Source organism: Drosophila ficusphila, unplaced genomic scaffold (genome assembly GCF_018152265.1).
Source record: "Drosophila ficusphila isolate 14025-0441.05 unplaced genomic scaffold, ASM1815226v1 contig_414, whole genome shotgun sequence".
Classification (NCBI taxonomy): Eukaryota; Metazoa; Arthropoda; class Insecta; order Diptera; family Drosophilidae; genus Drosophila; species Drosophila ficusphila.
The window spans coordinates 18,409,912-18,431,390 of NW_025064328.1; the positions used below are offsets into that span (position 1 = coordinate 18,409,912).

The 21,479-nt window shown below is 44.2% G+C and overlaps 8 protein-coding genes across 30 annotated transcripts; 6 read left to right on the forward strand and 2 right to left on the reverse strand.

Moving 5' to 3' along the window:
• Nucleotides 1-63: 63 nt before the first annotated feature.
• On the forward strand, nt 64-1,803 carry LOC108093813 (GDP-fucose protein O-fucosyltransferase 1). The gene is made up of 2 exons (XM_017194128.2): nt 64-220; nt 274-1,803. The coding sequence occupies exons 1-2, from the start codon at nt 103-105 to the stop codon at nt 1,362-1,364; spliced, it is 1,209 nt and encodes a 402-aa protein (XP_017049617.1). The 5' UTR covers nt 64-102; the 3' UTR covers nt 1,365-1,803.
• Nucleotides 1,804-1,809: 6 nt separating this feature from the next.
• LOC108093814 (eukaryotic translation initiation factor 3 subunit M) lies at nt 1,810-3,383 on the reverse strand. The gene is made up of 3 exons (XM_017194129.2): nt 3,235-3,383; nt 2,939-3,118; nt 1,810-2,877 (listed from the first exon to the last, which is right to left on the reverse strand). Exons 1-3 carry the CDS (start codon nt 3,277-3,279, stop codon nt 1,939-1,941), a joined length of 1,164 nt encoding a protein of 387 aa, XP_017049618.1. The 5' UTR covers nt 3,280-3,383; the 3' UTR covers nt 1,810-1,938.
• Nucleotides 3,384-3,639: 256 nt separating this feature from the next.
• On the forward strand, nt 3,640-5,458 carry LOC108093816 (solute carrier family 25 member 35). The gene is made up of 3 exons (XM_017194131.2): nt 3,640-4,079; nt 4,143-4,278; nt 4,583-5,458. The coding sequence occupies exons 1-3, from the start codon at nt 3,832-3,834 to the stop codon at nt 5,108-5,110; spliced, it is 912 nt and encodes a 303-aa protein (XP_017049620.1). The 5' UTR covers nt 3,640-3,831; the 3' UTR covers nt 5,111-5,458.
• Nucleotides 5,459-5,537: 79 nt separating this feature from the next.
• On the forward strand, nt 5,538-6,763 carry LOC108093815 (solute carrier family 25 member 35). The gene is made up of 3 exons (XM_017194130.2): nt 5,538-5,785; nt 5,846-5,981; nt 6,097-6,763. The coding sequence occupies exons 1-3, from the start codon at nt 5,538-5,540 to the stop codon at nt 6,625-6,627; spliced, it is 915 nt and encodes a 304-aa protein (XP_017049619.1). The 3' UTR covers nt 6,628-6,763.
• Nucleotides 6,764-7,149: 386 nt separating this feature from the next.
• LOC108093800 (solute carrier family 25 member 35) lies at nt 7,150-9,145 on the forward strand. Of its 2 annotated transcripts, none has more exons than XM_017194102.2 (3): nt 7,150-7,636; nt 7,992-8,127; nt 8,181-9,145. In XM_017194102.2, the coding sequence occupies exons 1-3, from the start codon at nt 7,389-7,391 to the stop codon at nt 8,718-8,720; spliced, it is 924 nt and encodes a 307-aa protein (XP_017049591.1). In that variant the 5' UTR covers nt 7,150-7,388; the 3' UTR covers nt 8,721-9,145. The 2 variants fall into 2 exon arrangements, with proteins under 2 accessions (XP_017049591.1, XP_017049592.1); XM_017194103.2 differs by having other exon boundaries at nt 7,624-7,706.
• Nucleotides 9,009-11,387, forward strand: LOC108093801 (receptor expression-enhancing protein 5). 3 transcript variants are annotated; one of them, XM_017194105.2, is made up of 4 exons: nt 9,009-9,249; nt 10,753-10,985; nt 11,048-11,147; nt 11,210-11,387. In XM_017194105.2, the coding sequence occupies exons 1-4, from the start codon at nt 9,099-9,101 to the stop codon at nt 11,269-11,271; spliced, it is 546 nt and encodes a 181-aa protein (XP_017049594.1). In that variant the 5' UTR covers nt 9,009-9,098; the 3' UTR covers nt 11,272-11,387. The 3 variants fall into 3 exon arrangements, with proteins under 3 accessions (XP_017049594.1, XP_017049595.1, XP_017049596.1); XM_017194106.2 differs by lacking the exon at nt 9,009-9,249 and adding an exon at nt 9,609-9,982; XM_017194107.2 differs by lacking the exon at nt 9,009-9,249 and adding an exon at nt 10,598-10,693.
• Nucleotides 11,388-11,442: 55 nt separating this feature from the next.
• Nucleotides 11,443-12,038, reverse strand: LOC108093802 (probable 28S ribosomal protein S16, mitochondrial). Its single transcript, XM_017194108.2, has 2 exons — nt 11,822-12,038; nt 11,443-11,766 (listed from the first exon to the last, which is right to left on the reverse strand). Exons 1-2 carry the CDS (start codon nt 11,936-11,938, stop codon nt 11,494-11,496), a joined length of 390 nt encoding a protein of 129 aa, XP_017049597.1. The 5' UTR covers nt 11,939-12,038; the 3' UTR covers nt 11,443-11,493.
• Nucleotides 12,039-12,141: 103 nt separating this feature from the next.
• Nucleotides 12,142-20,614, forward strand: LOC108093799 (zinc finger protein 571). Of its 20 annotated transcripts, none has more exons than XM_017194082.2 (12): nt 12,142-12,944; nt 14,557-14,690; nt 14,756-14,835; nt 15,288-15,590; nt 15,954-16,150; nt 16,208-16,313; nt 16,382-16,706; nt 16,773-16,937; nt 16,998-17,145; nt 17,214-17,359; nt 17,422-18,040; nt 19,238-20,614. In XM_017194082.2, the coding sequence occupies exons 2-12, from the start codon at nt 14,557-14,559 to the stop codon at nt 19,403-19,405; spliced, it is 2,391 nt and encodes a 796-aa protein (XP_017049571.2). In that variant the 5' UTR covers nt 12,142-12,944; the 3' UTR covers nt 19,406-20,614. The 20 variants fall into 20 exon arrangements, with proteins under 20 accessions (XP_017049571.2, XP_017049574.2, XP_017049577.2 ...); XM_017194085.2 differs by having other exon boundaries at nt 17,217-17,359; XM_017194088.2 differs by having other exon boundaries at nt 15,990-16,150.
• Nucleotides 20,615-21,479: the final 865 nt, after the last annotated feature.

A 21,479-nucleotide genomic window follows, 5' to 3' on the forward strand; every position in this document is an offset into this window, starting at 1 on the left:
ATATAACAAAGCCATGAAAACTAGATAACATTTTTGAATACACAGATCCCCCTAACGAACAATGCTGCCACTCGGTCAAAAAAAAAAAACGAAGCCGGCAGAATGCAGTGGCTTAAAATGAAGCTCCGCTTTGTAAATCTAATTTTACTTTTAATCAGCTCAGCATGTGCCCAATTAGGAGGCGATCCCAACGGGTACCTTACTTACTGTCCCTGTATGGGTAAGTTTCTGCTTAAATCATTCAAAGCGCCCCTTAAACCTTGCTTTTAAAAGGACGCTTTGGCAATCAGGCGGATCACTTCCTGGGAGCATTGGCGTTTGCCAAAGCCCTAAATCGCACTCTTATCTTGCCGCCGTGGGTTGAGTACCGCAGGGGTGAACTGCGATCCCGCCAGGTGCCATTTAACACATACTTTGAGGTCGAACCACTGAAGGAGTACCATCGCGTCATTACCATGGCGGATTTCATGTGGCACCTGGCCGATGATATTTGGCCGGAATCAAAGCGTGTTTCTTTCTGCTACAAAGAACGCTTTAGTCTGCATCAGGAAAAGAACGATCCGGAAAAACCCAATTGCCACGCCAAGGATGGAAATCCATTCGGCCCGTTTTGGGATACTTTCCACATAGACTTCGTGAAGTCGGAGTTTTATGCTCCGCTGCATTTCGATGTCCACCACAGCAACGAGGCTGTTAAATGGCAGGCCAAATATCCGGCGGAATCCTACCCCGTACTCGCCTTTACCGGTGCTCCTGCTAGTTTTCCTGTCCAGTTGGAGAACTGCAAACTCCAACGTTATATGCAATGGAGCCAGAGGTACAGAGACGCGGCAAGGGATTTCATCGAGGAACAGCTGCCACGTGGCGCCTTTGTAGGGCTTCACCTGCGCAACGGCATTGATTGGGTAAGGGCTTGCGAACATGTCAAGGATAGCCAGCACCTCTTCGCCTCGCCGCAGTGTTTGGGTTATAAGAACGAGCGAGGAGCCCTCTACCCAGAGCTCTGTATGCCCTCCAAGGAGTCCATTATCCGCCAGCTAAAGAGGACTATCAAGAATGTGCGCCAGACCCAACCAGACAACGAGATCAAGTCGGTTTTCGTGGCCTCTGATTCAAACCACATGATAAGCGAACTTAGCACGGCGCTTAGTCGCATGGGCATCAGTGTGCACAAGCTTCCGGAGGATGATCCCCACCTAGATTTGGCTATTCTCGGACAGTCAAACCACTTTATCGGCAACTGCATCTCTTCTTATTCGGCTTTCGTTAAGAGGGAACGAGATGTGTACGGATTCCCTTCATATTTCTGGAGCTTTCCCAAGGAGAAAGAGCGAAAACATTCCAACGTGCACGAAGAGCTGTAATTGATCATCAGAAAGCAATACTTAAATACTCGAACAGGACAATTTTCGGTTTTCAGTTTCAAAGCTAAAAATCTTTATCAAATTTAAATAATTTTTCTGCCTATTTAAAATAATTTGTTTTATATATCTTTGTCAGTATGTAGTTAAGAATTATTTTTACGTCACTTTCAAAGGATTTTAGTTCTCAGTGTCTAAGCAAAATGTTCCATTTCACAAACTTCAAAAGAATTTAGTTTAAAAGTAAGTCTGTAAGCTTAACACACATAATAAAACAAAAACGAATTTAATTTAAGGATATATTAGAAAATTGTATATCAGAAAATTTGACATTTATTTTTTTAGCTTCAAATCCTAAAAATTTGTTGAAAACCGTTAAATGCCTTTATAAATCTAAACATACATATAGAATATTAAAGTATTCCTCGCATTTATCTAGCCATGTCAATCGTTTTTACTTATAAATTTATTCAAGTGAACCAATCCACACACTCTTGAAAATAATTTAGGTCGTAATTCCATTGCCCCGAGGCTAGCATTTGTTCATCAACTTTGCCGAAACGAGGAGTAAGTGCGCCTAGTGTATCAGCTTTTGGGATCGCGCCAAATCCAATTGCGCCGAAGAGACATTTGTAAGGCCCTCTCGCACGGTGCTAAGGTTCTCCTTCCAGGCCTGCAGCAGATCGCGCAGTTGCTCCCACTGCGGGGCTCCAAAAGTACGGTGCATTGTGGAAGAGATGTGAACCTTGTGGTTGGCCTGATCGAGACGGGCGCGCACCAACTTCGTCTTGAGCACCTCGATGACGAAAGGCTCCACCTCGTCCTCGTTTATCTGCAACTCCTTAGTGAGCGTCTCAAAGGTCATCTCTGGGCTGCTCTCGGCCAGTTGCATGAAGGTCAGTAAACGCATTTTCTTCATGTTCTGCTCATGGTTCAATCCTTGTGAGTTGACAAACTCTCTGTGGTCCTCGTAAAACTGCACATACGCTGGAAGCTTCTCGGACACAAAGATAGACAGCAAGTCGTGGATGAGGTCGCCCTCCAAAAACCGCACAGGCTTCAGCGCTAGCAGAGGATCCAGCAGGAATGTATTGGGGTCGGCTAAGGCGGTCACAATGCACTTCATGGCATCCTCGCGGGCCACACAGGCATTGTCCGCCGTGTAGGTGCCCAACAGCTCGATCATTACCTTGGATGACAGCTCTAGATTAGTATCCTTGGTCACGTCGTGCAGCAGGCGGTACAATTTCTGCATCTGTTCCGACGAGGGCGGGCAGTTGGCAAACTGGGACCTAAGCTGATCCACGCCGGTGAAAACCTCCAGCACCTGCTCGCACTGCTTGGCCACCTGGACCAGGTGGTAGTACACATGATAGCGCAAAGGTGAAGCCGTGTCCAGGTTGTTGAAAAGACGCCACAGCGACTGCAGGCACACCTTGCCCAGAGGAAGATTGGGAGCCTTGGTCATCTTCTCACAGTAGGCCAGAACAATATTTTCTCCGCGATCCAGGGGTATCTACAAAATACAATATCGAAGGGGTTTTTGAGGTGTTTGTTCTGTTTCATCAATTACTCACAGTGATCATGATGGACACAATGCTGTTGAGAATGCCGTCAATCTGCGAGGGCTCCCCATCTTTAAAGCAAACGTCGCAGACGCCGATGATCTTGTGCAAATCATCCTCCACTCCTTTGTTAGACTTTTCGGATGAAATCTCGGCTCCCAGTTTCTTAAAATACTTGCGCAGCTCTTGCACCTTTTAATAAATATTGTAAAATATTAGTTTTGTTTTGCAGAAAGAGGAAGACATAACCTCAAATTAAAAGAGGGGCTTTTCAAAAACACAAATTACATCGTGTACTTTCACTTTACCTGCTCGTCCAAGGACAGGTCTATGAAAACTGGATGAGAAGTCATGCTTTTGATTAATGTTATTCCACTTTTTTAAGCAAATGCAGCTGAAAATAACACGCACACACGTCTTCGGCGCTTTGACAGCTCGAAAGGAAAGAGAGCGACCGGTGCTGACGGTCTGGCGCTTTTCCCGCTAACCAGAGATGCTCACTCAGAGCACCGAAAATGATTAGTTTTTGATCTTTTTATTCCTTTATTTGGAGAAATTTAAAATTAGATTGTTTATCATTTAATTTTTAAATTTGCATTAATTTGTTATAAGATAATTCGTTGATATACAAGTGTCACTAAACTCTTAAAATGTTTTGAATTTTTTTAACAATCTGGCAGCTTTATGGGTCCTCAGCGCCGGGCACACTGAAAATAAAAAATTCCACATTATATTATATTTGTATAACGGGCAAGGGGAGCACAGTCGTGCCTGCTAATCGCGGCGGGGAATTATGAAATACACGGCAGATACGCAGCGTGCGGCTTCCTAGGGCCCGAGATTCTGCATCAGGCGGCACAAAATTTTCTAGTCAAACTCGTCCCTCAAGTTGAACTCGTGATTACATGGCCACCTCGGATTTCGTGCTGGGCGGCCTGGCCTCAGTCGGCGCCACCTTCTTCACCAATCCCATAGAAGTGATCAAGACCCGGATCCAGTTGCAGGGCGAGTTGGCGGCCCGGGGGACCTATGTGGAGCCGTACAAGGGAATTGTACATGCCTTCGTCACGGTAGCCAAAAACGATGGAATGCTGGGCCTCCAAAAGGGTCTGGCTCCCGCTCTGTACTTCCAGTTTATCATCAATTCCTTCCGGTAGGGATTCACTATACTTTTGTAATTAATATCAATTGCCAATATTCTTTTTCCATGCCACAGACTTAGCATTTATTCGGAGGCCATGGAGCGGGGTTGGATGAAAAACCAGAAGGGCGAGGTGTCCTACGGATTGGGACTCATGTGGGGCGCCATCGGTGGCGTCGTAGGATCCTACTGTTCAAGTCCTTTTTTCCTGGTACGCCAAATCTTGAAAAAGTCGCGGGGGAGATTACATAAACAGATAACTTATCTAAATGAGCCGCGTGGTCATCAGCATTTTGGACCTTCCAAAGATAAGAAGTTCTATTGACACCATAATATCTATATCTTACTACCACAAGATATTTAATAAGAAAGAATCTTATAAGCTTATCGGCCTGCTTATGTTTTTTTCAGTAATACCCACAAATGAAAGAATTATTTGCGTTTATTTTAAATCAATTTTATTTAATAGATGTATTTAATTTTGTGCATTACCTCTTATCCTCCTCTTATTTCAGATCAAAACTCAGCTCCAATCGCAGGCTGCTAAGCAGATTGCTGTGGGCTACCAGCACGCCCACACTTCCATGAGCGATGCTCTGCGGCAGATCTATGTCAAGAATGGCATTCGCGGACTGTGGCGAGGATCGGTAGCTGCGTTGCCGAGGGCTGCCCTAGGGTCAGGTGCCCAGATAGCCACCTTTGGCAAGACCAAAGCTCTGCTGGTGGAGTATGACCTGGTGACACAGCCGACGCTGAATTCGTTTTCAGCGGGATTAATAGCCGGCTCCATTATGTCGGTGGCCATAACGCCGCCTGATGTGATCACCACCCGACTGTACAACCAGGGCGTGGACGCCGAGGGACGGGGACTACTGTATCGGGGCTGGCTTGACTGCTTCGTCAAAATCCTGCGCTCCGAAGGGGTCTACGGAATGTACAAGGGCTTCTGGGCCAACTACCTGCGCATTGCGCCCCACTCAACGCTGGTGTTGCTCTTCTTTGACGAACTCATCGCCCTGCGCAAAAAGTATAGCCGTCAATGACCCCAAGGAGCCTTGTTTATCTAGTTTTACATTAAGTACAAAGTTTTTCGGCTCGATTGTAAAATCCACACTAATATTTGTTTGAGCCATGTTCGGACCGACAAAGAGATAAGTTAGTTGAAACATTTTGACTCACTATCAATAAAGATAGTTGAAAAATTTCGCATGTGCGAACTTGGCTCTTGTCTGTAGCGAGTAGCTTAACATCCTAGTTCCAATCTCTTAGCTTAGCAAAGCCCAAGAACCAATTTGTGCCTTCAGTACGCTTAACTTAAAGCTGTTCCTGTAGTCAGTAACTGTGCAATATTTTGGTCAAATAAACCAGTTAATTTGTTACTTTTTAATATACTTTATTGCAAGTCTCCTGCTTATCGCAACTAAAGCGTTAGTGATCACAAGATTGTGAAGTAGAACGCACGTCGCATTGATGGCTACGTCAGATTTTGTACTGGGCGGTGTGGCTGCCATGGGAGCTGGTCTGTTTACCAATCCCGTGGAGGTGATTAAAACCCGCATTCAACTACAGGGCGAACTAGCCGCTCGAGGGTCCCATGCTCAGCCCTATAAGAATGTCTTCCAGGCCTTTGTCACAGTGGCCAAAAATGATGGAATTCTGGGCCTTCAAAAGGGATTGGCTCCTGCTCTATGCTTCCAGTTTGTCATCAACTCCTTTCGGTGAGTGTTAGCCGTCATATTACACAAGAAACTCTTAAACAATTTATCCTTTAATCACAGATTAAGTATTTACACCCACGCTGTGGAAAAGGGTTGGGTGCACAACAGCAAGGGAGAGATTTCCTTCGCAAAGGGCATGTTTTGGGGAGCCTTAGGCGGCGTTGTTGGTTCCTACTGCGCCAGCCCCTTCTTCCTGGTAAGCGATTATGTAAATCAAACATTGGAGGTGTCTGGCTGTGGCAGACATTTGACAATGTCAAGCACAGATAAGATAAGAGCTCTGATTGCTGATAGCTACTTTTCCGTTTCAGATCAAGACGCAACTTCAGGCGCAGGCCGCCAAGCAGATCGCCGTTGGTTATCAGCATCAACATACTTCAATGAGCGATGCGATAAAGCAGATATTTCGAAAGAACGGAGTTCTCGGTCTCTGGCGGGGATCCATGGCCAATGTGGGTCGTGCTACAGTGGCCTCAGCCGTTCAAATCGCAACTTTCGGCCAGGCCAAGTCTTTTTTAAAGGATAACGGCCTTGTATCTCATCCGACGGCTTTGTCCTTTTGCTCGGGCTTAGCTGCTGGGTCCTTTGTTTCAGTGGCAATCACTCCACTGGATGTGCTTACCACTAGGCTTTATAATCAGGGTGTGGATGCCCAGGGTCGTGGGCTTTACTACAAGAGCTGGCTGGACTGTGTGCTCAAAATCCTGCGATCTGAGGGGGCTTATGGCTTGTATAAGGGTTTCTGGCCCATTTACCTTAGGAGTGCTCCTTACTCCACTTTAGTGCTTTTGTTTTTTGATGAGCTTACAGCATTGCGAGAGAAATACCATTTTCATTACTAATTTAATGGAGCATTGAATATAAAAAAACAACTATAATTGACCTATAAACTATAGTTTTGGGTTTTGAATTTCTGAAAAAATTCTTGGAAATGTTGTTGTCAAATATAATAAAAAAATATTTATGTAACGTTTAAAATATTTTTTGAAGTTCCAAAAAATAGAATCACATCGCATATGTTTGGAGTCCGATTACAATAGATCAGTGTTTCCCAAACTTGTCGGGACCGCGACCCATCTACACAAAAAATTGCAAGATCTATATGGCAATTAGTACCCACCAAAAATCTACCCGCGACCCACCAGTGGGTTGCGACCCACACTTAGGGAAATACTGCAATAAATATTTTAAATACATAATCCATATATAAATAATTTTTTCTGTTATTTTCTTATCGATAATATCGATATCACGTATATAATTTATGTGTTTTTGTTCACAGTTAAAAAATGTGTTTTCCAAAAGTACAACAAGTTTTACTTGCACAGTCCCGGTAAAAAACTTTCGTTGCGGAAAGAATTTTATTTATTATTGAATATTAAAGCGTTTTAGCATTTTTAAACTATAAAATTAGTTTCTAATCAAAAATATTCTATTTGTTCTTAAGTTGATGTTTCTGCTTAATCTAAGCGATTTTTACTTAATTTTATGTAAAGTAAGCTTTCGATACTATCGGCTGTGGTTACAACTCTGTTGACCGCTAATTGGACGACAGTAAACAAAATGATAACATGACATTTAAATCAAAAATTAAGCTGGAAATATGACGAAGTCTGATTTTGTGCTGGGCGGCGTGGCTGCGATGGGTGCGGTGCTTTTCACCAATCCCATCGATGTGGTCAAGACCAGGATGCAGCTGCAGGGAGAGTTGGCGTCCCGAGGAACCTACGTGAAGCCCTATAGACATCTTCCTCAGGCAATGCTCCAAATAGCTAGGAACGACGGTCTCCTCGCCTTGGAAAAGGGTCTTGCTCCGGCGTTATGTTACCAATTTCTCCTAAACTCCATTAGGCGAGTATTTGTTGATGCGTGTGGATTATTCTTCTTATAAAACCCCAACTTGACCATATGATTTTGACAAGTAAGGACATTTTTAACAGTCATCTAGGCACTTTTAACAGTCACTATTGACAGGATTAAACAATGTATAAGCTGTTACTTTTTGAATACTTTAAAATATTTGCTTATTATATAATACGAAACTATTACATCACTTTAAGAAATGTTGTTCAGTTTGGTGAGGTTTCAACAAAAAACAAGACAGTATCTCAGAAATTTATCTTATCTATAACAAAATTTGAAGGAGTAATGTGAAAACGATTTTAGCATTTTGTTTTATATATGTAACTTTTTTCTTTTCTTGTAGGCTAAGTGTTTACTCAAACGCATTGGAGCTAGGATATTTGCAAAACAAGGATGGCTCGATATCTTTTTACCGAGGAATGTTCTTCGGCGCACTAGGAGGCTGTACTGGCACCTTACTCGCCAGTCCCTTTTACATGGTTAGTTTGCATAACCTTTAATGAACCTGCTATCTAGTTTTTGCGCATTTTAGATAAAGGCACAACAACACGCCCAGGCTGTCCAGTCGATTGCTGTGGGATTCCAGCACAAACACACTTCAATGCTTGATGCCCTGCAGCAAATTTATAGGAAAAGTGGCGTTCCGGGATTTTGGCGCGGAGCTTTTGCCAGTATGAATCGAACTCTAGTAGCCTCCAGTGTCCAAATCGGCAGCTTTCCCAAGGCGAAGTCGATGTTGAAGGACAATGGATGGGTCACTCATCCTGTGCTGCTTTCCTTCTGCGCTGGCTTAACTTCGGGAACCCTTGTTTCATTGGCCAACTCACCCTTTGACGTGGTTACGACCCGAATGTACAATCAACCTGTAGATGAAAATGGAAGGGGCCTCGTCTACCGAGGGGTAGTAGACTGTTTCACCAAGATCCTGCGAACAGAAGGACTCCACGGAATGTACAAAGGATTTTGGCCCATTTACCTGCGTAGTGCTCCGCATACGACGCTTGTATTTGTCTTTTTTGATAAGTTACTTTACTTTCGCGACAGTTATATTTTTCCCCAGCATACAAATTGAAGGTCTATTTGAAAGAAGTTTTTTTCTGCGGCTTATGTTCTATTAAAAATACAATGACAGTATACAGCAGAGAATAAACATTTTTCCCATCTGACTTAAATAAAATAATTCAACTCTTGTTTTGTTTATGCTTTTACTTTTTTCTTTCAACTAATTTCCAAATAGTGCTTATTTAAATAAAAATAAGGGATATTAAACTCGTTGGTTTGATTAACCGCCAATATTGCCATCAAAGTACGACCAGCTGCTGGGAGGGTAGTTGGTATGGACTCTGGTATTCTGTTCTGCGCTCGCGTTGGGCACACTGCATCCGAATAAGTTGGGAAAGTCGGCGGCGTCGCATATTTTTGATTGACAAAGTACAAATTTAAAAAAGTAATGGCGGCCCAGGTTACTCAGGTGCAGCAGCTCTTCAACGGCTACAAGCAGAACGTAAGTCAAGCACTACGCGATGCTTCCAAACCCTGGACAAAAGCGTTCGATACTGTGGAAGAAAAGACCGGCGTGGACAGAGTCAATATTTTCTTCGGTGAGTTTTATCCTGGCGACGTCATCGCATGTCCTTCTGGGAATACCCTTCGTGATATTCCCGCTTGACCCCGTGGTAATTGACTGCGTAACCAGTGGCTTTCTTCGAGATGCAGTGGAATTTTTCTAGATGCTTATAAATAGCAACCTGTTATATATAAATGTAGCTATGCTGTATTGGCAATCAAAAAGGGGGGGCTTAATCATTGCCCGGTGACCAATTAGGAAATTAATCACTCGACTTAAAACCGAATAAGTCAAATTATATAGTTTTTGTTTTATCACCAGGCGCTACACTACTACACCCAACAGTTTAGTATTTAAGCATGTGATGTGTGCGTGTAAGCAGCTACGTAGGCAACTGCCGAAGTGTGCGTCTGTTATCCACAAAAGTTTCGCGTTTTGTGCTTTTCTTTGTTTACTTCAACGAAAGTACATTTTCTCAGTACGCGGTGAGAAATCCATTTCGCACATTCCATTGCCATAACCTCAGACCGATCTGTGGAAGTTCAGCTCTCGGGTCAAAAGGTTTAAAGTTTCAAACGTGAGACGTGGCGAAAGGCACACGTGGAGAAAATCCACATACCTGTGTGCGTACTAGATCAATAGAGCTTAAAGTTCGGTAGCAGCTCTCCGGAGTTCCCTAATGTGGCTCTGGGAATATATTATGCTAATCAGACAACGACGGGAGACAAGGCGCAATGTCAGAGTTCCTTTGGTTTATTTGGGCACAGGTGAGAATTTGTTCGTACTTACGAAAGGTAGAATACCCTCATTACAAAACTTAGTTTTATGACAGAAACATTTATTAAATAGATTTAATTTAGGCAAAGTTGGCAATCAACTGAGTGTTCAGAAGAGTAGCAGAAGATGGTAAAAAAAATTAGTTCAAATAAATATATAATCTTAATCAAATATTTTATTGGGTCATTTATGTCAACCTTTCATAGCAAACTTCAGGTCAAAATTATAGTACCCACATCTAGTATATAAATATAATTAGCCGTCATCTATCATGAATGACATCATACGTTTATGGCTAAACAACAGGCCGTAGTCCGTTCATCTGGGCGGGCAAAATGCAACTGGCCGGGATCAGACGCAGGTCGAGACATCTACTGACAACAGCTAAGGGTTTATATTTAGCCGACGGCATGGGGCGGTTTAGGAACCCCAGAGATCCGCGAAGGGGCGCCCTCAAAAAGTTTACAGATATCAGGCTAACCCCCTTTCAAATAGTTGGCCTTATCACTACACTTTGTAAGTTGAAAATCCCTTTTGACCACCCTGCGCCCTTTAAAACCGCCCCTGGCTTGGACCTGGTTATAGCCTAAGGGAAAGCACGACATTAGGGCAGTTGGTCAACTAGACGGCAAGCATGACAGTCGAAGAATTGGAGAGCAAAATAATCGAGTTGTTTGTGAAGAACGCCCGCCTGGGCTATGGTAGAGCTCTAAAAGTTGTTAAACTATTTGATTTACAAGTCATAAATTAATATTCTTAGGTGCTGCTGGTTTTTGCGCCCTCTACCTGATCTTCGGCTCTGGCGCCCAGCTGCTGTGCAACATCATTGGCGTTTTGTACCCCGCCTACATTTCTATTCATGCCATTGAATCGAGCACAAAGGAGGACGACACCAAATGGCTAATCTACTGGGTAACCTTTGGCATCTTTACCGTGATTGAATTCTTTTCGGGTGTGCTGACTTCAGTGATTCCCTTCTACTGGCTGCTAAAGGTGGATTTTGAGTGCCCTTATTTATGTGTTCTTCAGTAAAAAAGGTTTTTTACCCTTTGCAGTGTGCTTTCCTCATCTGGTGTATGCTTCCCACGGGACTTAACGGTTCCAATATTATCTACGCTAAGCTGGTGCGACCTTACTTCCTGAAACACCACGAATGTGAGTAAATTGTGCGCTTAAATTCTTAAGTTTTCTTAATAAGAATCCTCTTTTCTCAACAGCCGTCGACAAATTTATCGACGACGGCATGAAGAAGGCCGCTGGAGTGCTGAAGCGAGACTAAGATGCGGAAGTGCCGTAGTTCCGCCCGTTGCTCGCTTAGACATGCATTTGGTTTAGGGCCTGGTCATTACCCTCACCTCGTATCGGTTACGTTTTGCAATAAATTTTAAATCTGTATTCATCTTGTTGTTAATAAGAGCACCAGTGATCGCTGAAGAAAAAAAATCTCCGCTTGTTAAACGTAAAAACAAAAACGAGGTTTTTTATTGAGGATCTACGACCCCTAGGCGGTGGATTCCGCTTTTTCTGAAGTAGCTTCTGCCTCGGCAGCTGCTTTTCGGTTTCTCCAGGCAGACATGTAGGTGCGTGGGTGGATGGGCAGTAGTCCAGCGATTCCCAGGAGTTCAGCAGCCGGCGTGGACAGATGGGCACCTTTGCCCAACCAAAAGCGGATTCTTTCGGTGTTCAGAGCCACTAAACGCTCGTTATAATCATTGGGCAGGGGGTCATAGGAGCCAACTTGTTCAATCACAGGCTGATGCTGGTTCTTGCGCCTCTAAAATTCAATTTTTTAAATGATGAGTTATAAATACTTTTTTGGAAAATAATACCTCCATTACTACAATGTGATAGAAAGGCCGGTTGGTGCAGCCCAGGCGCACGAATCGTATGATTTTAGCCGACTTTGCGTAGAAGCGCCCAATGCCACTTGCTGGCGAAAGAGACATATTTGTTTTTTATATAAAGTACGAAAGTTTTATGAAAATAAAGATCGGAAAATGTGAATTGTTATGCAAAGCGTGACCGTCGAGGAAACTTTAAAATATACCAAAATCAACGGTCACACTGATAGCCTTAAAAGCGTTGCCGGACTCCCCATCAGCGATAGTGGCGGTCACCTGACAACCCTGGGCCGCGCACACACAAGATGGCGTCAGAGAACGAGAAGCACGAACACTAAGGAATTTGTTCAGTGGTGTCTGTGAATTATATTGAAGGAAAAAGAGTGTTTTGTTTATAAATTTAATTGCAAAAAACTGCACATCGTCGGGGGCGCGTGCACACACATGGACGCACACGCACACCCACGCCCACACGTCGCAAGAAAAAACGGAGAGTGTTATCAATGGAGTGCCAGTGCCCCAACGCCAAGTGATTTTTTTTAAGAGAAGACCGAGACCGAGGGACGGAAAAAAATGGCGCCCGCAGCCAGAGCAACTTGACTTTCTTTTCGGTCTATATAGTAGTTCGCCCCCGTCTCGTCGTCGGCGAACGAATGCGGTGATTTTCGTTTTCGTCGCAGTGCGATAGCCCAAAAGGAAAAAATAAACCTAGAAATAGACAGTAAAAGTGCGCTTAAAAATCCCCAAAACGATTTGTGTATATTTTGGCTGCGAACACAGCCGCAAAAATACCATTACCAATTTCCACTTACTACTACTAGAGGAGGCTAGTATTTTGTACGTGCTTTAGAATACATACATACATACCTACATATACCACAAGCAAGCGAGAAGTGCAATTACATTTGCGTTTGGAAATTTTGCGCTTTTTTCTCTTCCGTCCCCCCCGAAATCCCCGTTCCCCACTCTCTTTGCCCAAATATAATGTGCGCCGCCCAGAATCCGCCGCCCTTCGGCTATACCTGGGGTTTTGCGGACAACGGCAGCCGCGCCGCCGAATCGGTACTGGAGATATCGCCCAACATCAACTATACGGTCAGCGGGGGAGTCGGTGAGTTAATATAATATCTAACTCCTTAAGTAAAACTTTGCAAGCTGCCAGGATTTTACCCCTTCCTTTCCCACCCCCAAGTGCGTAAGAGTGTGTGTTGCTGTTGCTTTCCCACACCGAATCGTATTGTGGCATACACACAAACGCACACACGCACTGCGTTACACTCGCTCATTCGCCTCACCAACACTCGCTGCTTTCGGCAACGAACTGTGTATGTATACGGTTCGACAGGCATTCACGTACGGTATACGTGGAAAAACGAGCGACTACTGCGACATATATACAGACATACGATGTATATATGCATACGCCATCACACTTTATGTAACTGCGTTGTCATGCGAATATACGGGAATGGAGCGAATGTGTTAGAATTCTTTTACCATACATCCATAGGGTTTTTTTTCGTTTCCATTTCATTCGTAAACATTCATAATTTTGTATTTGTAAAGCGAATGCGTACACACATTTATGTAGCCCCGTGTGCAGAGAAATTCCCAAAATAAAAACACGCCGTGCACCTGGCAAATAAGTAAATAAATAAATAGAGCCAAAGTCGAAGTTCCCCCATCCAATTCCGCCCAATTAATTAGCGGGAAGGTCGTGAAATTTTTAGCAGTCTGGCAGCTGGCAGAGGCAATCGATGCTAATCGATATTTTCGTAGACTACGTATCGCTAACCCAATTTTAGTTCTATTAATAATTATGGCTTCCCCCTCTACATTTTCTAGTTGAAAGTAGGTTTTGTTTTCTTTTTTGAGTGGCAGAAATTTCTATTGTGCAATTGGCAGGAGAAATTGTTTTTGTTTTTTTTTTGCGGGTAACTTACACATTTGCAAACACGTCTAATTCGCCGCACTTGCGCGCCCGATTCTCTATGTGTGTGCGTCAGAGGCGAATTCGCCGCAAGTGCTTATGTGTGTGTACACGCACGCATACACGGCCAGAAATGACGTGTGCTCTTTGGTGTGCGTTGCGTTTCTCGTGCGTGTGTTTTGATTACTTTTGCCGTACCGTTTTGGCGCCCACCACACACACTCGCAGGTCACGATGTCCAATTGCACTTATACCAAGAAGAAGTAAAAAAGGCGGGCTTTTTGCAAACATCCCCCTCTAGTCGTTACCCCCCTTCACGTCTTGACATTGTTTATCATCTGTTGCCGCACTGCTGCCTGCGCAGGTGTAGCGTTTTAGCGTGGCTTTTGCTTATCAATCAGAGCGAGCAGCGCCAAAAACAACACCGCACGGTTAGAAGCAATAACCGCTAGCTCCAAGCGCAGTCTGCAAGCATAGCGAGTAGCAACTGTACTAGCCCATTAGGTTTAAGTTACTCAGCAAAAGCTTTATTCAAAACGTTCGCTTCATTCACACTTCAGAAATAGTGAAATATTTACATTTAGTTCAAAGTGGGTTTCTTAATTTAAATCATAGTCATAAAAAAATACTAAGCATATGTTATCTTTTCAATTGGATATTTCTTGGGATGGTTTTTAAAAGTAATAATATACATATGTAGTTAATAAAGTGAGACAAATGTATACATATGTATGTACATATGTAGAACAATATATATTTAGCCCGCAATCATTACTAATACTGTTTGTTTCAGATGCCCTATTTGTTATCGACGGATGGATCATTGGCTGTTCAAAAGGATGTCAAGGGCCTCACTGGCGGCAAAAATAATGTCGTACGCCGCATGTTTGTTGTAAACGATCCAAACTTTCCGCCTGGAACTCAGAGGTGGGTTTTGAGCTGTAACTGTACAACAGCCTTATTTCGATCATTTTCCCCTTTTTAAACTGCAGAGTAATTACCGCCGGTGGACCATCGACGGTGGTCAAGAAACAGGATCCCAATCAACAGGTCCTGAGCCTCGACAAGAACTGTAAGTGTATCGATTTAAAGCGAATCAAAAAACCCTTCGAATCAAATCAGTGTTGCACGTTATTGCTGTTACTGTGTTGTGATTATCTATATATTTTTTGGGTTTTCTGTTAATCGATTGTTTTTCTCTCTCTACTCCCGATTATTTATTATAATTATTTGTTTTATATTTTTTTTAATTCTCGCTCGATCTCGCTCGCCCTTGAATTCAACCCGAAAACCGAACCCCAAAATCCACCATCTTCTCCAAAACTCCCACTGTGCTTATGTGTTTGCCCGTATTGCTATTGCACCTGATCCACCACCGACCCACCGATCATCTTGCCAAACGCACCGCACAAACACAAAATCACTTCATCTCACACTCACCTCATCACTTGGCGGGCGGCGGGCGCGGGCTGATCGAAACTTCTGCAACCGAAACGAAATGAAAACATCGAATTAAAACAACAGATCTGCTGGTGGATCCGGCTACCGCTGCAGCAGCTGCAGCCGCTGCTGGTGGGGATCCGGGGCTCGCCCACCACCACACGTTGACGAACGGCAGCATCGTTGATGCCAAGACCGGACAGACGGTCCTCACCGCCGGATCTGCGGCGGCCAAGTCGCACTTTAGCTCGATCGGGGCGCTACATCTCACGCAAGAGGAGTGCAACGAGATCCTGATCAAGCGCGCCATCGCTGCCGGCCACCATCAGACGCACACGATCACCGCTGCCGACGGATCCCATCACCATGCGTCCGGCGGGACACCAAGTAAGCATCTAAAATCTGTGTTTGTTATCCCTGCTCCAGTCCCTCCTGCCACCAACTCCTCCACACACACAACAATCTGCCTGTCCCCCAAATTGAATTGAAGTAGTTACCACCACCGTGTACTACCTGACATATTGGCACATTCTCGGTTCCGGTTGCTTTTACCCGGTTGCGTGGGCATCATTACGTTTTAGTTGTAACTATAGAATTTTGCAGTAGTTCGGTTTGCCTAACGTAGCTTTAAGTTTGATTTAACCAGTGAACCCCCTAACTTGATTTGCATATTCAGTTTGTTCGGATATTTGATTTTTTTTCCTTTTGTTTCTTTTCTATTTTTTTGTATCTTCCTTTGAATTCCATTTGGCTTTTGTTCCGTTGGCGGTGCAACAACACTCTTAGGTGACATACTTCCTGGTATTTCAGTTCAAGTACAGAAAGTAATTCAAGGACTTGAGGATAACGAGGACTCGCAAGGCGACGCACCCAACTTAAAGTTGGAGCCAGGCACATTAGAGTTGTCCCCGAAGACCGAACTACAGGAATCAATGCATTTCAGCGAAGTAAGAGAAATAATTATTAAACTAATGCAAATGGAATAATGGATTTTCTCCAAATAGACGGACGCCACTATCAAGAAGGAACGCCCGTACAGTTGCGACGAGTGCGGCAAGTCCTTTCTGCTCAAGCATCACTTGACAACCCACGCCCGCGTGCACACAGGTGGTTGTTCTTGTTCCTGGCAGATTATTATAAACTTCGGAGCGGGCCTAATCATTGCCTTTCCTTCACAGGTGAACGCCCCCACATCTGCACCCACTGCGGCAAGAGCTTCGCGCACAAGCACTGTCTCAACACTCACCTGCTGCTTCACTCCACGGAGAGACCTTATCAGTGTCAGGAGTGTAAGAAGAGCTTCACCCTTAAGCACCATCTGCTGACCCACTCGCGGGTCCACAGCCGCGAGCGACCGTTTGTCTGCCAGGAGTGCGGGCGCGCCTTTCCGCTCAAGCGGCACCTGGTGACGCACAGCAAGTTCCACGCCGGCGAACGGCCATATGTCTGCGAGGAGTGCGGGGAAAGCTTTGCCCAGGAGAACCACCTGATTATGCACTCACGGTGAGTTGGAAATTACTTCAAAACTATTTTTATCTAGCCTGACCCCTGGCCTCTCTCCCCAAACAGCTTTCATGGCTCATTGAATCCATTTGTTTGCGCTGATTGCGGAGCCTCGTTTCCACGCAAGTTCCAATTGGTTAACCACGGACGTATTCACGGCAAGATTCCCCATTCGTGTACGGTGTGCGGCAAGGAGTTTCTACAAAAGCGAACGCTAGTTTCCCACATGAGGTCAGCTTAGATATTTGGCTTTATTTAATCGTTATCTAATCATTAACGACTCTTTCATAGACGCGTACACACTGGTGAGCAGGCGCATCCTTGCGTCAGCTGCGGCGAGGGTTTCCTTACCAAGGCCGAATTACATCAGCATGTGAGGACGGCGCATAATGGCGTCAATCCGAATACGAGCAGTGCAACCATTATAGCTAATCAACAGGTATGTGGCATAATGCTTTTCTGAAATTCAAAAGACAGAGATTGATTGGTTTCAATTTAAAACTCAAGCAGCTGCAACAGGCCCATCATCATCAGTCGGGACAGCAGACGCATCCGCAGACCATAACCGTGGTTAGCAATCCGGGTAACTCCACGTTGCTGACTGTCTCCACAACGGATGCCAATGGTGTGGCTCGTCCACAGTTTGTGTGCCGGTAAGTTTTGGTTTAAAATTCGCTGGAATCTCCCTACCTCTATCTTAACTTTATGCTTACAGAGAGTGCGGCAGTGCGTTTAATAGCCGAGAGGCCTTGGCACTTCACTTGCGCCTTCACACTGGCGACAAGAGCCTGATGACAGATCTGTGTGCCTTGACCGCCGCGCTGCCGGGACACTTCTTGAGCACGGCCAGCCTGAATCCAGGCACGGTGGTAACGGCCAATCCGAATCTGGTGGGCCAGAGTCCAGTGCCAGTGCAGATCATATCGTCCACCGGTCAGGTGATGTCGCAGACCACGCTGGTGCAGGCCGCCAACTCGACCCATCCGCAAGCGGTGGTCACCGCGGTGCCTACAATGCCCGTGCACGGCCAACAGCAGCACCTGCAGCACGTGGCCCAGCAGCAGCAGCAGCAACAACAACAGCAGCAACAGCAGCAGCAACACATCGTCTCCGCACCGCCGGCCAACAAGCCGAAATCGCATTTCTGCGCCAGTTGTGGCAAGGGATTCGCTGCGAAGCACGGACTCATGCAGCACAATCGGCGTCACCCGAACGGTGGATGCACGGTGCGCACACACGTGTGCGAGTGCGGCAAGGCCTTCTTCCAGAAGAACCACCTGATGCTGCACCAGCGCCAGCATCTGGAGACGAAGCCCGCCATATCGCAGCAACAGGTATGCTAGACTCCAGTCTCAGACCAGTGCCTCTCCGATAGCCCGATAGCCCGATAACCAGTTAACCCAGATCCATAACCTTATATTCCGTCACCAAACGGATCCGATCCGAACCGCTCTGCTCTTAAATGCTTTGATTTACACATCTTAGTTAGCGTTAAGTCTAATTCTAGTTGGGAGTAAGTTAGGCAGCCGTATCGTTCATGTAAAATACTAAGCATTTAAGCAATGTTACCGATTCCAAAATAAACGATTCTTATTGGCATCCCCAAAAGGCTTTGTCAGTCAGTCGGGCAGCGGCCATCTGTTTTAGCTTACTCTTATTAAATTGTTTAAATGTTTTTCGTGTCCTTCTATCTGCAATGCCCGCCCCATCTAACCCACCAATATATACCAATGAACCAATGAAACATAATCGCATTACCTTTTCCAATACTTTGCAGCTTGTTGTACCAACTACTTCTTACTAAGAATTAAACGAAACAGAAAAACTGAAAAAAAGTTAAATAAAACCACAAATGAACGTTAAAACCTAATCAAACGAAAACCAACTCGAGCGACATCCATTCGCACAAGCACACACGCTCACGTTTAAAGCTATATGTTCGTATTCAGATTCGACAGGTATTGAAGTCCGTGGACCGCACCGATCGGATCTGATGTGATGTGATGTGATGTGTGTGCGGGTGTGTCTGCCTATGTGAAGGTGTGTCTGTCTATGCGTGTTCTCTCACCAAATCTATAAATCAAAAGAAACCCATAACTCTGCAATGAATAAAATCCAATCGTATCGTATCAAATCGAATTCCATTCAAAGGCTTCAGTTTGCGCGTTTAGGTGTGTATGAAATATCAAAATTATCGCTAATTGTCTATAAGTGTTCCTATATATCATGATATTTTGTATGTCTTCCGTTGTTTAGCTGTTTTGTTGTTGTTTTTTGTCGTATGCTTAGAGATAATTTTAGTCGACTGCCTGCGTCTGTCCTGTATCTCCCTTATCATCTTTTAATGATTTGTGTGCTCTCTCTCTTTTTTCCCTTTCCCCGAAACTTGCAACACGTTGCTTGCCGCCTTTTTGCCTGAGCGTAATCTTTAGTTTAGTAAAAAATAAATTTTGCATATTAAGTCGTCAAGTCGAGAGGCTGACACGAAAAAAGACCTTCTCGGCTCGATTTAAATCTAACTCATTTTTCAGGAAGCCTCTGCTCAGCAGCAACTGGCGGCTACAGGCGACCAGCAACAGGTGCAGGTGCAAATACTTCCCGATGGCCAGCTTCACGGCAAGGTGATTAAGTACGAGATGTGCCGCAATGTGTTGCCGGAAGATCAGCAGCAGGACCAGGCGGACTTGAGCGCAGAGTAACCGAAAGCGGTTGTAAATACGTGGCAAGTGCAACAGCAACACATTAGTAGCGACCAGCAGACCAGCAGACCACCAGCTGCAACACCATCAGCGCAGGGCAGAACACCATCGCACTCGGAGAGACACAGGTAGATCCCTCCCAGAGGAGTCCTCGGAGTGTGGCGCAAGCGTCGTTAGCGATTCCCTTAATTGTAATATTTTAGTTAGTCCTAGGTTAGCGGCTAAGAAATCGCATTGTACACATGATAGTTGATTAGCGTTACCGACATGAACACACACCTTATATAATATATATATATACAGACATATATAGATTTACGTATATAGAGTATCTGTTAATTTTTGCGATGCCTTGGTCGCATCTAAAACAACAACCTGTATGAGTTGCAAGTTTTAAAGCGTTACGTTCAATTGGTTTTATGCATTACACGAGTTTTAATAACACAACTTATACAAAAACTTATATTCAACTAGACGACAAATATTTATGCCTAAGTGTAACCTGTATACATATTAACACGAAACATAGACGACTACGGATAGTTTTAGGCACTAGCAAGCGTTGCACTTGAATACGTACGTAACCAGCGGCTCCAATCCAGACGTGGCGTGGGCGTTTGCGTGGTCGCAATCGTGGGACTGGTATGGGTATTCCTGTCCAGAATCGCGTTGGTGCAGGCAGCACATTTCGAATGTACATACAGAAACCGGAGCCCGCTGCAAGCCCAGGTAAATGAAGAACAGGTCTACGACTCCAGTTGGAGTCTGGGCGAAAAAGGAATGTGGAGTAGGTGCCTGGCACAAAAACTAGCTAACACAGATATCCAACACGAACAGGGAGAGAAATCTCCAGCGTAGGTGACTGCAATTGTTTGACAACCCAAAACACACAGCCTAGCAAACGAAAAACTTGACACAAAATTATTCAATGAAATTAGTACACATGAAGCAGCTACAAGAACAGACACTCTTATAACCGACCCACATCATCCAATGCACGCTTGGCGACGTATATCACACTGTAAAAAATCGAAGTTAAGTCTTAGGGACGCGTTAAGGCGGACGGAACATAATTGGTAATTATCGTAATCGGATAAATGAAACAATAAATAATAAACCTACACTAAGCATATATTTTAATATGTAAGCCTTAAAGAAATACAAACGGAAGATATGAATTATAATAAACAAAACAATGTGTAATTGCAATGCGGGACGGAGACTTTTTACCTTGCACCTAAATACTTTTTAGGGGGTCTTATCTTAACTTTATATATATATCTATATTAGCCCGGCAAACAGCGATCTTTGGGTTTTCCAATCGCTGATAAGGATAGCGCCACATACAGTAAGTTTTGTCATATTGGGCTTATTCGGATCGTGAACTCATAATCTTGCTCACGATTGATTGGAAAATCAACAGTGTTCGATTAAAATTTCCCTGAACTTGATATGTAGACCCTGAACCCATCGGCTTTATTGTTTCGTCTCGCAGCGTACTGCTTAAGGAACTTTCTTTTGACAAAAATGAATGAATAACTTATTTATAGGTTGGCTGATTAAACAAACAAACGCAAATATTTGCCATATGGATTGTGAGTCAACTCGATTGCAATTTTTCATTAGTAAGTCGATGAGATACTTGTGGTTTGAGTGTGGGGAAGAAACTAACTGAGTGTACAATGTTTGTATGCAAATTCTGTAGAATTCCAAGGCAAAAGTAAGGTCAGATAAGATAACGCTAAAATATGTAGAAATTCAACACAAATTGTTGTTTAATTGTTTTGCCTAAGCGAAAATATTAGGCAAATGTTCACAGGTGGCTTTAAATGGAGTCAAAAAAGCTATAGGCTTTTGGTTTCCTGCGCAATCAAGACGGATAGGACCGAGCACGTTGCCGATGTCCAACATGCGCGGCTAACCGTAGTCATTACAATTCACTCAACACAACCATAACTTTTAATTGTTTATAATTTTTGAGATACAAGTGAATAAAATATTCGCCATGCTACGTGACTGGGCCTTTCCATGCCCATATGGACACCGGTTGAGTCAGTTGGATAAATCGGAGGTA

What these genes read in the sequence shown, in the direction of transcription:
- LOC108093813 (XM_017194128.2), top strand. Translation starts at nt 103, where the DNA reads ATGCAGTGGCTTAAAATGAAGCTCCGCTTTGTAAATCTAATTTTACTT. An exon ending in TACTTACTGTCCCTGTATGG is followed by an intron (nt 221 to 273) that starts GTAAGTTTCTGC and finishes TGCTTTTAAAAG; the next exon opens with GACGCTTTGGCAATCAGGCG.
- LOC108093814 (XM_017194129.2), bottom strand. Translation starts at nt 3,279, where the DNA reads ATGACTTCTCATCCAGTTTTCATAGACCTGTCCTTGGACGAGCAG. An exon ending in ACCTGTCCTTGGACGAGCAG is followed by an intron (nt 3,119 to 3,234) that starts GTAAAGTGAAAG and finishes ATTTATTAAAAG; the next exon opens with GTGCAAGAGCTGCGCAAGTA. An exon ending in TTGTGTCCATCATGATCACT is followed by an intron (nt 2,878 to 2,938) that starts GTGAGTAATTGA and finishes TGTATTTTGTAG; the next exon opens with ATACCCCTGGATCGCGGAGA.
- LOC108093816 (XM_017194131.2), top strand. Translation starts at nt 3,832, where the DNA reads ATGGCCACCTCGGATTTCGTGCTGGGCGGCCTGGCCTCAGTCGGCGCC. An exon ending in TTTATCATCAATTCCTTCCG is followed by an intron (nt 4,080 to 4,142) that starts GTAGGGATTCAC and finishes TCCATGCCACAG; the next exon opens with ACTTAGCATTTATTCGGAGG. An exon ending in GTTCAAGTCCTTTTTTCCTG is followed by an intron (nt 4,279 to 4,582) that starts GTACGCCAAATC and finishes CTCTTATTTCAG; the next exon opens with ATCAAAACTCAGCTCCAATC.
- LOC108093815 (XM_017194130.2), top strand. Translation starts at nt 5,538, where the DNA reads ATGGCTACGTCAGATTTTGTACTGGGCGGTGTGGCTGCCATGGGAGCT. An exon ending in TTTGTCATCAACTCCTTTCG is followed by an intron (nt 5,786 to 5,845) that starts GTGAGTGTTAGC and finishes CTTTAATCACAG; the next exon opens with ATTAAGTATTTACACCCACG. An exon ending in GCGCCAGCCCCTTCTTCCTG is followed by an intron (nt 5,982 to 6,096) that starts GTAAGCGATTAT and finishes TTTCCGTTTCAG; the next exon opens with ATCAAGACGCAACTTCAGGC.
- LOC108093800 (XM_017194102.2), top strand. Translation starts at nt 7,389, where the DNA reads ATGACGAAGTCTGATTTTGTGCTGGGCGGCGTGGCTGCGATGGGTGCG. An exon ending in TTTCTCCTAAACTCCATTAG is followed by an intron (nt 7,637 to 7,991) that starts GCGAGTATTTGT and finishes CTTTTCTTGTAG; the next exon opens with GCTAAGTGTTTACTCAAACG. An exon ending in TCGCCAGTCCCTTTTACATG is followed by an intron (nt 8,128 to 8,180) that starts GTTAGTTTGCAT and finishes TGCGCATTTTAG; the next exon opens with ATAAAGGCACAACAACACGC.
- LOC108093801 (XM_017194105.2), top strand. Translation starts at nt 9,099, where the DNA reads ATGGCGGCCCAGGTTACTCAGGTGCAGCAGCTCTTCAACGGCTACAAG. An exon ending in CCTTCTACTGGCTGCTAAAG is followed by an intron (nt 10,986 to 11,047) that starts GTGGATTTTGAG and finishes TACCCTTTGCAG; the next exon opens with TGTGCTTTCCTCATCTGGTG. An exon ending in CTTCCTGAAACACCACGAAT is followed by an intron (nt 11,148 to 11,209) that starts GTGAGTAAATTG and finishes TTTTCTCAACAG; the next exon opens with CCGTCGACAAATTTATCGAC.
- LOC108093802 (XM_017194108.2), bottom strand. Translation starts at nt 11,938, where the DNA reads ATGTCTCTTTCGCCAGCAAGTGGCATTGGGCGCTTCTACGCAAAGTCG. An exon ending in ATCACATTGTAGTAATGGAG is followed by an intron (nt 11,767 to 11,821) that starts GTATTATTTTCC and finishes ATTGAATTTTAG; the next exon opens with AGGCGCAAGAACCAGCATCA.
- LOC108093799 (XM_043207987.1), top strand. Translation starts at nt 12,818, where the DNA reads ATGTGCGCCGCCCAGAATCCGCCGCCCTTCGGCTATACCTGGGGTTTT. An exon ending in TGCGTCCGGCGGGACACCAA is followed by an intron (nt 15,591 to 15,989) that starts GTAAGCATCTAA and finishes CAACACTCTTAG; the next exon opens with GTGACATACTTCCTGGTATT. An exon ending in CCGCCATATCGCAGCAACAG is followed by an intron (nt 18,041 to 19,237) that starts GTATGCTAGACT and finishes CTCATTTTTCAG; the next exon opens with GAAGCCTCTGCTCAGCAGCA.